The sequence below is a fragment of the Carettochelys insculpta genome, chromosome 5 (assembly GCF_033958435.1).
Source record: "Carettochelys insculpta isolate YL-2023 chromosome 5, ASM3395843v1, whole genome shotgun sequence".
Classification (NCBI taxonomy): Eukaryota; Metazoa; Chordata; order Testudines; family Carettochelyidae; genus Carettochelys; species Carettochelys insculpta.
This window is the reverse complement of record NC_134141.1, coordinates 93,268,280-93,284,261: the sequence shown is the minus strand read 5'-3', so window position 1 is coordinate 93,284,261 and position 15,982 is coordinate 93,268,280. Positions and strand designations below refer to the sequence as shown.

The 15,982-nt window shown below is 41.3% G+C and overlaps 1 protein-coding gene across 2 annotated transcripts in view; it reads right to left on the bottom strand.

Annotated features, from left to right (window-relative positions):
- Window positions 1-922: 922 nt before the first annotated feature.
- DEPDC1B (DEP domain containing 1B) overlaps window positions 923-15,982 on the bottom strand; it is a 40,778-nt gene continuing 25,718 nt past the window's right edge. The window contains exons 7-11 of one of the 2 annotated variants that reach the window (XM_074994278.1): window positions 11,623-11,763; window positions 7,912-8,078; window positions 5,668-5,844; window positions 1,939-2,124; window positions 923-1,392 (exon numbers count right to left, since the gene is read on the bottom strand). In XM_074994278.1, coding sequence (XP_074850379.1) covers window positions 1,231-1,392; window positions 1,939-2,124; window positions 5,668-5,844; window positions 7,912-8,078; window positions 11,623-11,763 — 833 coding nt within the window. In that variant the 3' untranslated portion in view covers window positions 923-1,230. The remainder of the gene's footprint in view (window positions 1,393-1,938; window positions 2,125-5,667; window positions 5,845-7,911; window positions 8,079-11,622; window positions 11,764-15,982) is intronic. The other variant, XM_074994279.1, reaches the window with a different exon arrangement.

The following is a 15,982-nucleotide window of genomic DNA, read 5'->3' as shown; positions in this document are numbered from 1 at the left end:
TCTTAATAACTGAAAAAATTAGAAGTGCTGCAGTCTAGGTACAACCAAAATGTATATGGAAGAACAGTAGAATTCTATATTCAGAACAAATGCATCATTACAAATAAAATCTATAGTATTAATTTTTGACCTTGCCATAATTACCTCCCTTTTCACAAAATAGGTATTTAATTTTCAAATTAAAATGAGAAAGCTCCATCAGATTACTAACTAATTTTGTACTGCAATATTTAGCAAGATAATGTAAGTTTTCAAAAGCCCGGCCATGTACCAGTCAAGTCTATGGAAACTTCACTAGGGGCTGGATAAGACCTAAATTCAGCATATGAATGAGGAAACAAAGGGCACTGTTAAAATCAGCTACTACCTGAGACAGTCAGCAAAGCAGTACAAAATCCAGAGATTCAAGTTCATTCAAATATGTACGGTGTTTTAATCCCTCAGGTTGGGTCTACGCTACAGAGTTTTGTGACAGAAGGGGGCTTCTGTCGACATAATTCAGGGAACATCCACACACTTAAAGCATTCTCTCCACAGAACTCTTCATTCTCCTCAACAGTATTATCCCTCAAAAATTTGAGGCATAACAATCACTAGACAGGATACTATCAACAAAAGTGCAGTGTAGACACTTCCGTCAACAGAGCAGGCTTCTGGTTTCTGGACAGCCCTCTTTGCAGAGCTGCCATTCTGTTTTCTGGCACCAAAGGGCAGTGCAGCCTGGCAGTTCTCTGTCAACAGAACAAGTTGCATGTAGATGCAATTCATTGACAGAGCACTGTTGAGTTTTCCCTGTTGACAGTAACTTCTGTCGACAGATGCTTCTAGTGTACACATAGCCTTAAGCATGCCAGCTATGAACAAATATAATAGTCTCCTTTTCAAGAGAAATGCTGTTGACCAGTGACAAACGATAGCAAAATATACACACAAATATACAACTAGCACCTGAAACAACTAAAAATATTTTTTAAAAATTCCATATTATTCATAATGATTACCCATCTTGTACTTAAAAACAACAACTAATTAAAAATAGTCAGCGACAAAAATACTGATATTGGCTCAAAATAGTATCCTCTCCAAATGCTTTTGCCATTACAACCTTTCCGCACTGTTTCAGTAGTTAAAGTTTTTCCAGTAGTTTAAATGCTGCTGAGGTTCCATTTGCACAAGATCTATCCTATCACTGGTATTCTGAGATACCATTCACTAATGACTCCAGAAGTGTTACATTCGAAAGCTTCTTGTTCTCTGAAATGGTTGCAAAGGCTTTTTCAATGCCCACATCAGCAGTTGTGGTTTCTGTTTATTTTTTTCTGGAAACAGAACTGCTTCACTTTCAGGAGTAGGAAATCGTTCTTTATACACCTCAGGGTAGGATTTCTGAAACTAAAGAAGTACAGTTTAAATAAAACAAAAAAACTTCACAGCAAAAGCTTGACATTAATAACTCAGCTACTTAAAAACAAAAAAAAAAGCAAAGCAAATTTCTGCAACACAAACCAATAAAAGTATGCTTTCTGTGTCACAAAGTGTACAACTTGGCATGTAAACCTTGGTAGTCTTTTCCAATGGGACTCTTTTTTGCAAAGCCCATACTATGAGAAATTAAAAATAAATTACAAGTATTCAACTTCCAACAGACTGTCTGCATTTTAAGTCTTAGCAACAACCTTATTTTACTTTTGAGAACTGGAAGCTTATAATTAATACAGATATTTTTATAAAAATGCCTCAAAAACTCCAAGTACACAAAAAAAAACATTTCTATCTTTTAATTTTATTAGTCTAATGTCATGTCTACACAGGGAAACTCAGGAAAAGTAAAAGGGAAACTAACTGAAGAGACACAAATATCAAATCCTTCACATACATTCAGGTTGAAAAATGAAAACTTAAAAAACACAGACAAAGATTTGTGAGAATTTTATTCACCTGCTTCAGTTTCTTCTTCTTGTCTTTAGCAGATATTTCTTTATTCATTGTAATTTCTTCCAACAGAGCTGCCAGTGGTTCTTGAGAACCATTTATTTTTTGGTATTCAAATTCATCTCTACTGATTTTATGACAAAACGATGGAGCAGGAAGAATTGTATCAGTATCAGCACCTGCGTATTTTATCTGAAGGAGACAGAGTAGGGAAAGGACAGCCTGTAATTTCAAGGAAAAATTTGGAAGAACTGGCTTAGTTCAAGTTGGGGCCCTGTATAATTCACTGACAACTACATGACCTTGATCAAATCGGGAAACATGCTGATGCTTCAGTTCACCCAAGCCATTTTTTATAGAAATACAAAATCATCAAAGCACTTCATCACATATTGGGGAGAGTAGGAGAGCGAGAACCCTGGCACCTGTGGAATGAAGGTAAATAAAAGAGAAGTGTTAGGTAGTAGTGTGGTGGAGGAAAGACGGGTGAGTGCCGTGACAGGATCTGGGTAAGTGAGGATACCACCAAGAAGCAGAAGGAGAAAGTGAAGCAAAGACTTGAAAGTTGACTGAGGTCTTTGTTTGAAAGGCATCAGAGAGGGGAAGAGTACTATTATGACCACTTTTAAAAAACCAACCTCTGAAACCACAGAAAACATGTCCCAGAATTTTGGTATGGACAGTGTCACGTGTAAGACACCTTGCAATATTAACTCAATTGCAGAACACCACGATAGAATATGCACCGCAGTTTTAGATGAATAAGCATTTACTCGAGCTCAATGCACTCAATCTTATACTTTTTCTTTCTCAATCAGTTCTACATTACATAGTAAGTGCTTAAACAATGTACAACACTGAAGACACAATAAAGACAAATACTCGTATTGGTTTTGGGGGGGCAGGGTTTGCATTCAGTCTAAATGACTGACAATTAACATTCAGCTACTCATTTTGTTAAACAGGGAAAAAAAACCCATTGTCCATACTAATCTCACAGCTGCCTGCATGTTACAATGCTATACAATAGCAAACGTCACAGCTTTTCAGAGACACTAAAGCTTTTGAAAGAGAAAAGAAAAGTATTAGAAAGTGTGAGTTAAGGCTGCAGTTCTATGCCTGCATTACTGTGACAATTTTATAAGAGAAATCTCTTTGGCTAAATCAGTTACAAAAAGAACTTTGAAGTTATTATTTTAAATGTCAATGAAAAAGTTTCAAATAATCAATGATTGATTCAGGTTAAAAAGAAACAATAAAACTCAAAAAGCTGAAAGGTTCTGCTAAGTCAGAGGAAAACAATGCCAGCTAATGGTGTAACACAGCCCCAATAAGGGGCTGACCTTGTTTCTCCCCATTGTTCTAGCCCTCTGATCCTCTACACATACTTACTGTATGAATAAATTGTACTGATTGCTTTGAGGCAAACAGCTCACAATAGATTTGCCTAACTGAACATGCACCTGCAGATATTCTTAGGCCAGGTCTACACTACAGGGTAAGGTCGAATTAACGTTTGCAATTTCAGCTACCTTAATTACATAGCTCAAGTTGATGTACCTTGATTCAGGTTTCTGTGCCATCTCCACTAAGGGAGGTCAATGGGAGCCTGTGCTCCTGTTAGCTTCCCTTACTCTTAACAGGGGGCAGAAATACCAGGGTTGACAAGGGCACCCTGTAAGTTCCATTTAGCACCTCAACTCTAGGCATGCTAAATCGAACTTTGGAAGATCGACCATGGCAGGGTGGATCGTCCCTATAGTGGACATGTACCCTCGGAAGCTGCATTGAGAGTTACCAAGCAAAGTAAGACCACTCCCTCTAAGACTAATGAAGGATCATTAAGTCTAATGACTATATATGAAGTATTATAAGAGGGCAAAGACAACAGTGTCTACTGTCCATTCTTGTTGAAATAAAGAAAAAGGTTTACAAATACAGCATAATGCATAATGCAAGTCCTTTAAAATAAGGGACAAGATTATTAAGGGAAGGTTGAGGCCTTGAGACAAAGGAATCCTATTATTCTACAAAGCAGAAATAAATTTTCATGATTTGCAGGAAATACCAATAACCAGGACTGGTGAGAAACAAATTAGGATTCTGAAGAACCCTTGATCATAAAAAAGCTGAGTAGAGCTAAGCCGTTGTGAAACTTGACTTCCCTTAACAGATTTAACAAAAAGGTTCCAACACCTTCCTTCTAGAAGGCACTGAAAAAGAATCAAAAATAAATTCCTGGATGACTACCAAGGTGACACTGGGATTATGGCACCTACTATCCAGATTTTCTTTAAGTAGAAATATGAGGGCAGATATGCTGGAAAGCATCCATGTGAATGGGTGAATGGTTGGCTTAGGGAGATAATCCCCCTCCCACCCCAATTTTGCCTTTTCTTCCAAAGGGCCTACCCTTTCTGTGCCCACCACGGCCCACCCAGCCCCGATTGGCCTCTGTTCCACACACCCAGCTGCCCATATTGTGGCCCTTGGCTGGCCCCTGTTGAAGGCAAGTGTGGCCGCCTCCCTGGAGCGCCAAGCAGTTAGGAAGGCAATGCCACGCTGCCAGACTCAACCTTTGGCTGCCCACTCCTCCCCCAACACTTAGCCATCAGCCCCAGTGCTGGGTCAGGAGTAGCCTGCTGCATGCACGTAGGAGGGAGACTGACCTGGGGTGGCAAGAGGCCAGGGCCACCCATGTCTGTTTGAGTAGGAAATCCCTTCTGTTGCCTTCACAACCCACCATCCATGAAAACAGCCCTTGAAATTTCATACGACTTCCCTTTTATATGACATTTTAAGCCCACATGTCTGAAGCAGAACCAGACCAGGAGAAGAAAAAGGAAATAATTAAGTTCTCTCTTGGAGCTTAAAAGTTTGTGGGCTAGCTAATTTATATCATCTATTGGAGCTGCTGAATGAAAATCTGTGTAGACTTCGCTCCTGCCAAAATGCAAAAAGTTTTCCTGATTCTAGGTGAACAAGAGAAAAATTAGTACATCAGGTTAGGCATAACTGAATCAAATAGGAGAGCTCACCTGCAGTAATTAGACAGGAATTATTATCCCGAACAGAAGCAGTAGTTAAGGATTCATTTAAATTTGAGTTAGTACCTTCTTGACAAAGTTCTTCTTAGTATAACTGAAAATAGCTCACATGCTATCTAGAGCCAGGGCTCTTATTTCTTCTAGATTTTTCACTTTGTTTTCTTCTTTATCCTTTTAGAACTGGGATCTCCATGAAGATCATGAAGAATAAAATGTTCTCCTCCAAGCCATGAACCACTAGCTCAGCAACCACTACAACCCCCAGCTGTCCCCACTGTGCTCGTTTGTTGTCACCAAATTAAATTTTATATAAAATTTTATTAAGTGCCACTGGGATTTAGAAACCCAAGTCAGTTAGGAGGTTTTGAAATTTTAACCTAAGTTAGGTTGCAGACTGTCTCTTGTCCCCATGATTCATTAGTCAGACGCCAAAAAAGTAATCCTCTTTGACATGCTAGGAATATAGTCTCCCCTTGCACTGTTACTTTGCCTGAACTACCAGAGGTCTGTTTAGTGTTCGTATAAATATACAGTGTTTATAATGTATTGCGGACAGCAGCAATTTGTTCATGCCGTGCAGTGCCTAATGTATCAGAGACAGAGCAAAAGCTGTAAGACTTCTCATGTTTTGAGGAAGAGAAGGGAGAAATTTCAAGAGATGACAGAATAAACACTTCCCTTGGCCCACCTGGACTCTTCGGAGGTGTACTACATGCTCCTCTATAACAGTCTGCAACGAGGAGGGAACATTCAAGATCTCTTGGCAATTGTCCATCAGGAATGTTACTAGTTTAGCAGCAAGCAGTTCATCTAAATCCACTTCATCTTTAGAACAGAGGATGCACTGAGAAAATGCTTGCACCATCTGAAATTTAATTAAAAAAAATTAGGAAATCATACTGTGTATATTTCTCCTTATTTGCAGGACAAATTGTAAATGGCTTCAAAGTGATCTTTTAGAAAAGAGCAGACTTCAACAGTGGCAACCTGTTTCTACCAATATTGAACAAGTATTGGGTAAGAGAAAATATTAAATCTGACTGTATTGTTTGCTCTACATATTAAATTGGTCCAGTGCTGCAGTTATGCAATCAGACCTTCATTTCAGCCTGAGCTACTGAAAGTAAACTCTGTTGATGTTAAGACTTGGAAAGACAACCATTTCACATGGGATATCAAGCCAAACAGAACACAAGAGTAGTACTTGATTATAATAAACCACAGACTTTTGTGAAGTGGAAAGTCATAAGGTTATCTGGATTTCCTTATTATTAAGCAAATACAACGTTTCCAAGTAATTTTAACTAGGTTCCAGTCAGCTGTCCAGCTTATTTTCATGCAGCTCTGGACTGAAAACTACTGCAGCTGCTAAGACACAGGTGCAAGCTACAAACACAAGCCGTAAAATTATACTAATTAATTGCAATCATCTTGTCTATTTTCCTGTTATAACTTGTCATTCTAAACACAGCAGACAAATGGTGTTCTACTACTCTGCCACATGTAACAAACTAACTCTTCATCTGCTACATTAAAAACAATGTGTAGAGTACACACAAAGGATATATTACATAGTTAAAAATAATGGCACTTAGGAGGTTATTATAATATAAGAATTTTAATAAAGTTATGTATAATTAAGTAAAATCTTAATGGCTAAGGTACAAATATAAATTTATACATTCTGGTTTCACTTTACTTTGGAAGGGACATTAAATTTTCTTTTGTGCTTTTATTTGCAATATACACTTAAAGGCTAGGAAGCCACATATTCACTGTCCCTTTGGTTCTCTGTCACCTGGAATCTTTGCCATTTATGTCTAATAGAGCAAATGGCAGCGTGACTTTGTACTGCTTACAGTAATTCCTGGTTTATGCACTATGTCATTGGTGTTAGCAACAACGCAGGAAATGGGGTTAGACAGAGGGGATGCCTATTTGTTTTTAGTCACAGGGGGCACATTAGGCAATGAAGACCCGAGGAGAATATAGGCTCCCCAGTTGGAGGGAGATCCCTTGCTGGGCTGGGGGATCCAACTGCAATGGTACCCCTGTGAAGCCTAAGGATGGGCACATGGCCTGGGATAAGTCCTTTGCCTGAGGCCTGTTTTGATCCCAGGGGCTCTTCTTTTGCCACTTCTTGGGCCCTGATGAGGAAGAACAATACCAGGAGTGTTCTTTGCACAGTTACCAAGGGACTCCATGTGGGATCTGAGTGGAAGGCTCCAATGCAGGATGAAGTGCAGCCTTCCATGAGGAGGGCCCGCAAGCAGCTATCCTGCTTCTTTGGGTTCTTAGATTCTGCACTTGTCATTCCTGTAGGACTCCCCGACGTACTTCAAACAGCTATTGTGGAGGTCTCTAATAGGCATCAGCCTGTTTCATGACAAGCATGATTTGAAACCAGGAGGCCTAAGTCCCAGGTGGTTCGCTAACTACCAACTAACCTAATGCTTAACTTAATGGCTAAGTACCAACAAACATAGAAAGAAGACAATGGGCTGCAAAGAACCGTTTATGTTCCTGAGATGCAAAACAAGGTGCTCCAACCAACCATCATGGCCAGTAAGAAGGATCTGAGAGCAACAGGGTCAGCAGAGCCCAATATATAGCACCACATGAGCACAGCACTCATAGGGGCTCTACAGCTGACCCTATGCATATCGCTAAGGAAAAATCTCAGATGACTGCGCACATGGGTGCACACACACCTAGAATGGAGTGGATATGAGCATGTACTTGAAGAATTTCAAACTTTTAAATGGTGCTCTCATTAATCACTCTCTGCATAGTTCAAATAATCAAGTGGACATTGTTGGCAAATGTCTCCAAAGTGTACAATATTTTGTAGGTATTAATAAGAAACTTTCATCTATGCTGTTTCAAGGTTTTGTATGTCTTGCTAAGTTTTTTACATTAGAAATATGCATACCAATGTTCTAGTCCCAACTGTGTCACAAAGAGAGGGTAGATCTTTGTTGAGGCTGATTCTTGCTATCATCTTCATCAGTAGTTGCAGCTTTTTCCGATTTTCTGGTGGCAGCAAGAGACAGGAAACCTGAAGTGCTTCAATGGCTTTTTTATTGTTTTGCAGCAGACCTGGTATAAACAAGATTTGAGAGATTTATTTAAAACAGCCATTTTTCCGATTCACAGTTTCTCACAAAAACCTTAGCATGAATCCACACACCCCTAAAATCTATCTTCAAATTTTTCCTACCTACTCCTCTCATACCCTAATAGAATTCCATTGAAATTGGGCAATAATACAATTTGAATTACTCTTTCTTCTTATGCACTAGTTCAGGAATTCATGTAACTTTTTAAAGTACCAAAGGAGGTAAAGAGAGGTATCATATGTTGTGTGGACTATAGAGCTGTCAGCAATGTTGGTGCTTTCAGCAGGCAGTCATCCATGTCAGAGAATATCATTAGGTAGTCTCTGCATAGGTGGGGTGCTACTACAGAGGCTATGTCTACACTTTGGTAAACAGGGTGATGGAAGTGCTGCAATCCATATGCAGCACTTCATGAGGCAAATTCTCCCCCACAGCAACTTAGAAGTGTTAAACGAGCTATGTAAAGATGTGCTGTGTAAAGGCACTCCAAAGTGGCGCGGGCACTTCCAAGTGCCCACGGCTACACAGCATGCCGGCACTTCAAAGTTTGACACTTTGAAGTTGCCATGGGGGAGAATTTGCCTAATGAAGTGCATTGCAGCACTTCATTAGTAATCTCCCATCACCTTGATTACCATGCCCCCTTCAGAGAAGGGGGCAAGTGTAGACGTAGCCAGAGAGTACTTTGAAAAATACTGTCAATGCATTGCAAAGGCTGAAGGACAAGAACTTGTACTGAAGATGGTCCTGTGTATTATCAACTGCAGAAACTTCCCATATGGTAAGTGAATGGTGAAAAAATGCATCCTGTAGGTTAAGGGCTGGCAATCACCCCCCACCCCCCTCTACTGCTAGGATTATGGTGCTTATTGTGACCATTTTGATTCTTTCTGTTTTTACAAAATGCATTGAGTTGTCTCAAGTCTAGAATTCATCTCCAACCTCTTTTTTATGCATGAGAAAGTAATGGACATAGAACCCTTTCCCTCTGTACTCAGCTGGTATGGGATCTGCAGCTCCCAGGAACATAAGACAGTTCACTGCTTCATGTAGCAGGTATTAGTGAGAGAGGTGCCTGAAGGAGGACAGAGAAGGCATACTCAGTTTTGATTATTTACAATACTCATCTGTCCTTGGAGATGGAATGCCAGATGGGGTAAAAATGGACTTTCAGGCAATCTCCAAAGATTTTGCCACTCGGCAATGGTGTCAGTGTTGAGACCAAAGGAGTACATGAACCGTCGACCAGGAGTTCAAACCACCTGTCCTTATCCTGAACCTAGGAAGTAGTAGTCAAGAAGGAAGATTGCCTTCCCCTGAGGGTTTTCGGTCTGTGGCTCTGCTGGTTGTAGAAGCTGTTATGCTGAGTGTATAAAAGGGTTTGGAATCAATGCTGAGTTTGAAAACTGGTTTGTCATCTTTCATTCCTGGGTTTATGGATACCTAGGGATTGTAAGGTAGCCCTGGAGTCTTTCGGTGTGTATAACAACTGGGTCTTGTCTGCACAGAGTTCAGCACCCTCTAATGGTAAGTCCTGTAGAGTGACCTTTACAGGTTTTGGAAAGCCAGACGTGAAGCCAAGAAGCTCTCCTCAGAGTAACAGTTGTGGCAGTGGATCTCACTGAAGAATCAGCAGAGTCAAGGGCAGCTTCAAGTGCTCTTCTAGTGATGAGGTGACCCTCTGTAATAACCATTCTCTTTTGTCTTCAGGAATAAAGTTTGTACATTCAGAAAGGCTTGCATAGTTACTGTGATCATATTTTGCCAATAAGGCTTTATAATTGGTAATTCTCAATTGTAATGTCACAGCCAAGTATGCTTTGTGACCACACAGCTCAAGATGCTTCCAGTCTTTGTTGTATGGGGTATTCCTATAGTGCTGTTGCTTGCCCTTTTTATTTGCTGCATCTGTACCATGGAATTTGGCATTAGGTGTGAGAAGAGAAATTCAGTGCCTTAGGCTAGTATGTAATATTTGTTGTCAGATCTTTTACAGCTAGGTGGAATTATATCTGACATTTGTCAGATAAATTTGACTGGATGACTGCCTCTTTTATTGGGGTATGGGGGATATTTTGGATGACGTGGATGTATGTAGCATGTCCACTAACTTGTGACACTATTCCTGGACCTTTCCAGGGAAATGTCAACGGAAGCTGCCACTCTTTAAGAGATCCCGAAACTAGAGGAAAAATGAGTGTTGGTTATAATATCTGAGCCTGACAACTCCTCCTGTTCATCAACTCCCTTTTCAGAGACAGTAAGGCAGTGGAGAGCAACTTGTGGAGGACACACCACTTCCTGCAGCTCCCACTGTCTGGGAACAGAGATCTGTAGCCAAGGGGAACTGCAAACGGCTGTACCTGGAGATGCGCAGGTAAATGGAGCACTGGTATTCCACCAGGGGGTAACACTGCTGAGCTGCATCTGGCCCATTGGCTGCTTATTGCTCATCGCTGGTTTAAATCCTGGGGGCAAGTAGCATAGTCTCTCAGTTGTAGAGAGGGTTATGACTGTAGAACTGTTACAGTCACTGGGTAAAGAAAACAGAGTCCCTGTCAGGAAAGGTGGGGATGTTTTGGGACTGGGAAAAAGAGAAAAGGAGATAGTATTTCACTGAGGTCTGCTAATCACAGGTAAATAAAGAAACAAAAGAGAGAACAGTAGCTGCTGCCAGGCACTGCTGAATCTCCAACTGGAAGAGTGGAGGAGAAAGAAGTGTGTGTGTGTGTGTGTGTGTGTGTGTGTTGGAGCGAGATAGGGGTGTCTGGGTGGCCACAAAGCATCAGTTAACTACCTGTGGTGGCACAAGATGGATCTGCTCATGTGTGACCCACCCAGGCCACTTTAAATCTCCAGCTATGAGCACATGGGCTCATCAACATCGAAAGTGGAACACCCACAGAGACAGAACTTGATGAATTTCTAATACTACCTAAATTCTGTTTTCAAAAGTGCCAGTTACTATTTTTTTAAACTGAAAGTATACAAAGCTTCTTTAATTTCCACATAAATATTGCTATAGGTGAAATTTAATTGTTTTTGGTATTCTATTTAAGAAGATAACTGCAGCTGTGACATAAAATCATGTCTATGCTGTGTGAAGTGGAATACAATATACAATGGAAAGTAACCAAGAACCAAATGTCTACAGAGCACACATGGATAAAGTTAATAATAGAACGTAAGAGTCGAGTCCCTTCTGAAAATAGGATTTAGTTATCTAAGTCACTCAGGCCTTGAATTGCTGTGTGAAGCCACACCTCAATATCTTTATAAATCTGGTCCAACACCTTCACCCTCATTATACAACTTAAGGTATGCAAGAATAGCAGTGTTGTCTTAATTATCAAAATATATTTAAATATTAGAATACTCTATTGCTACAGTAGACGGAACATGTCAAGAAATTTAAGAGACTTGTTAAATCCTGATAAAAGTTAAGATAATCTGGAGGAATGGGAAGGGAAAGAGTCACAATAGTTCACAAATTCTTCTATTTATTATATTACAAGCCAACTTACCTAACACGCTGACAAAAACATCAAAAAGATGAAATGTGAGTAGAGGTTCTTTCATCTGGCCATAGTAGTCTGCTATTGTTTTGAAGACATCTCTTTCAAATCCTAAGTATGTAGGCTGCTTCAGATCTGAAGAACTGGGCCCTATGAGAAGAAATTAAACCACAAACAGGGTCACCTATTTTCATTTATAGCCCGTACAAGGAAAGTTTAAAAAGGGAAAAATTTAAACTAATTATTCAAAATAGTAGTTTCACCCTTTGTAACTAATGTAGTGAAAACAGAGAAACCACCTACACAATACCCATACAGCACTCATTGTCATTACAATCAATCCACTCTTTGCTATTTATTACTCTACACAATACCTTCTTTTCATCCAAACATTACTCTCAAGTTTTTCATCTCTTGGCTGAAATGTAGTAGTACTAGAATGCTGTGCAATGAAAGATGAATGTGTGAAGTGCTTACTTAATTAGGTTTCAGATAGCATAAGCGCTTATGTCCAAACATTGTGTTCACGGGAATACCAACTATAGCAATTCATGTAACTGATCTAAGCCAACAGGAGAGAGTTCTCCCTTCAATCTAATTAAACTACCTCCAACAAGTGTCAGTAGCTACATTGGTGAGCGATGCTCTCCCACTGATATAGTGCTGTTAAAACCTGTCTATCAGTGTAATTTATGACACTTGGGCTATGTCTACACTAGCCAAAAACTTCGAAATGGCCATTTGCATGGCCATTTCGAAGTTTACTAATGAAGCACTAAATACATATTCAGCACCTCATTAGCATGCGGGCAGCCACAGCACTTCAAAATTGACGCGGCTCGCCGCCGCGCAGCTCATCCAGATGGGGATCCTTTTCAAAAGGACCCCGCCTTCTTCGAAGTCCCCTTATTCCCATCTGCTCATAGGAATAAGGGGACTTTGAAGTAGGCGGGGTCCTTTCGAAAAGGAGCCCCGTCTGGACGAACTGCGTGGCGGCGAGCCGTGTCAATTTCGAAGTGCCGCGGCCGCCCGCATGCTAATGAGGTGCTGAATATGTATTTCAGTGCTTCATTAGTAAACTTCGAAATGGCCATTTGTATGGACATTTCGACTTTTTTGGCTTGTGTAGACACGGCCTTGGGGTGGTTTTTCCCCGCTTGCCCACACACCCCGAATGACAAAATTTATACCAACAAAAGTACTAGTGTAAACATAGCTAATATGGATTAATGTCTTGTTCTTTCGTTCAATTCCAGAATGACCTTACTGCATTCTAACTGCATCTTAGATGATTTTTATTTTCAAAATAAATTCTTTAATAGCTGTTACCTATATAAACACACTCAGTAGTCACACAAAAGTTAATGCATGGTTAATATTTGTACCTCTGCTGTAGTTTCCTTTCCCAAACTTTTGCTAATGATATGTGCAGTTTCTGTCTGAATTGTCAGATGCTAATACAGTCATTTAACTGAAATGGAGAAAAAATATTGGATTTAAGAAACAAACAAAAGGTTGATATTTTCCTTCATTAAATTTAGTTGGCTGTAGTAGTTCTTCTTGAACATACAAGCAGAACATCTGCAAAAATTTAGGATTCAAAATAGCTTCTTAGTCTTTGCCAGGAAAAGAAACCACAGAGGTATAATTACTAATTCTACTTCTAAAGTTTTTAACAAAAATACAGAAATATAAATATTCAAACACACAGCAAAAACATTATACTCCAATAGACAACACTCCCTGCTTTAAGATTCCATGTTTTGTTACTCTCCATGGATAGAAACACTTAAGCAATCAGTAAACATGTATATTCAAAGCAGCAGAATTTTCTAAGTCTCAGTTCCCAAACAATTTATTTGATCCTTAAGGGATTACAATGACTTTGTAAATACCACAGCTGTTACTAAATTTTAATCTCAGACATGTCATCCATATTAACTGTCAGCATCCTATATTCTCTTCAAATCACTGCTCACAAAACATATTCTGTTTTCAAAAAAAAGTTTTAAAAGTCATTCCTCATGTATGTATTCTAGACAGAGCTATAAAGGGTTGCCTAACATTTACCAGAGGCATACAACGCCATCCTTACTTCTGTGCAGCTTCTGACGCCCTCCCACAGTCCAGCTCCCAGCAGCACTGTCACCAGCACAGAAGGGTACCATGGTATGGGATTGTCACCTATCATTCTGTGCTGCCTTCATAGCTGGGCAACTAGCCAGCAGCTGTTGATCTCCAAGCACCCAGTTCTGAGGGCAGCACAGAAGTATGAGTGGCAGTACCTCAATGTCCCTACAATAGGCTTGAAACGATATCCCATTTTGAGTCACAACCCCCAGTTTGAGAAATGTTGCCAAGAAATCAAACTTTTTGTATGGGTTGGTTATGGTATAATACATTCATGAAATTAGCAATTTATGTTATGACCAACTCTTGGAAAATGTGATATTTTTGCAATTTAAGTACATGCCTAATCATAATGCCTCATTTCCTGTTGCTCATAACTTTGCCAAGCTAAAGGCCGTGTGTACACTATGAAGTTCAGCTGGTGCAAGTTACATCAGCATACACTGCCAAACTTTGTGCCCCCACTCACTTGGCTGTTTGCACTGCCAGTCGTGAGTACTCATCCTAAATGTTTGCACACTCATGAGGCTAATTAGCATAGTTGCACAGGATTTCACTCTTGGCAGGGGGGGATGCCAGCAGTAAAGAGGCCATTTGACATGCCTCTGCCAGCTAAACTCTCCTCTGTCGCCCGTCCCTTATCCCTAAAAAAATTACCTATTTGCATAGCTGCACAAGTAGGCAAATGGATAACTATCTGCAATTTCTAGAAACCTCATTAGCATAGCGCTGCCAGCAGCAGCACTGTGCTCTGGGGCCCATGTAGACATGGCTTTTGTCAGCCACAGTAGAGTTACGTGATGCTTTTATGAAATAGTGTGTGTTGTAACAAAGCTTAAGCATTGGTTTGTTATTACCTCCCATTATCAAAATTCTGTAATGCATCTCTAATACTTGGTGCAAGCTAATATAAGAGAAGTTACTCACCGTAGTAACGGTGGTTCTTCGAGATGTGTCCCCGTGGGTGCTCCACAATAGGTGTCGGGCTTGCCCGGCGCCGCAGATCGGATCTTCCAAGCAGTTTCTGCCGGACCGCGCATGCGCCGGCGCGCGCCGCTCCCTTGCGCGCTCCTGGCCATGTGCGCGATCCGCTCCCCGCCAGTTCCTCGACCAACCGCCTCGGGTGCCCCTGCAAAACACTAACAGAGATCCGAAGTGGGGAGGATGGGCGGGTAGTGGAGCACCCACGGGGACACATCTCGAAGAACCACCGTTACTACGGTGAGTAACTTCTCTTTCTTCTTCGAGTGTCCCCGTGGGTGCTCCACAATAGGTGACTACCCAGCAGTAACCCAAGATAGGAGGTGGGTAATCGGATTATGTGCAGCTTGTCCCCGAGAGGACCGCTGCAGAGAGACGGGTATCCTCTTGGAATACCCTGTGAAGGGTGTAATGTTTGGCGAAGGTGTCGTAGGATGACCAGGTCGCCGCTCTGCAAATGTCTTTTAACGCAACGCCCTTGAAAAAGGCTGTTGATGCCGCCACCGCCCTAGTGGAATGAGCCCTGGGAGTGGCCGATAAGGGAGTCTTTTTGAGCTCGTAGCACATTTTTATGCAGGATACAATGTGCTTTGAGATTCTCTGCGAGGAGAGACCTTCTCCTTTCGATTTGGGAGCGAGGGAGACTAGGAGTCTATCCGTTTTCCGGAAGGACTTGGTCCTGTCTACGTAGAAGGCTAGCGCCCTCCTCACGTCCAGGAGGTGTAGGCGCGCCTCTTCGTTGGAGTTATGAGGCTTTGCATAAAACGAGGATAGAACAATAGGTTCTTTAATGTGAAACTCGGAAGAAACTTTGGGAACAAAGGCTGGATGCAGCCGTATGGTTACCGCCTCCTTGGAAAAAACAGTGCAGGGTGGCGTTGCCATGACTGCCGCGAGCTCGCTCACCCTACGAGCTGACGTAATTGCAAGAAGAAAGGTCGTCTTTATTGTAAGGAGGCGGAGGGGAACCGTGGCCAAGGGCTCGAACGGTGGTCCCATTAGCGTGGTAAGCACCAGGTCCAAGTTCCACGAAGGTGGAATCGGTTTCCGAGGGGGGTATAGGTTTACCAACCCTTTGAGGAACCTGGTAACCATAGGGTGGGCGAACACCGTGTGCCCTTCCTCCTCATGTCTGAACGCCGAGATGGCGGCAAGGTGGACCTTCAACGAGGATAGCGAGAGTCCTCCTCTCTTGAGGTCCAGTAAATACTCTAGTATTGTAGGTATAGGCACCAAAAGGGGGGCCAGCTGTTTGGTA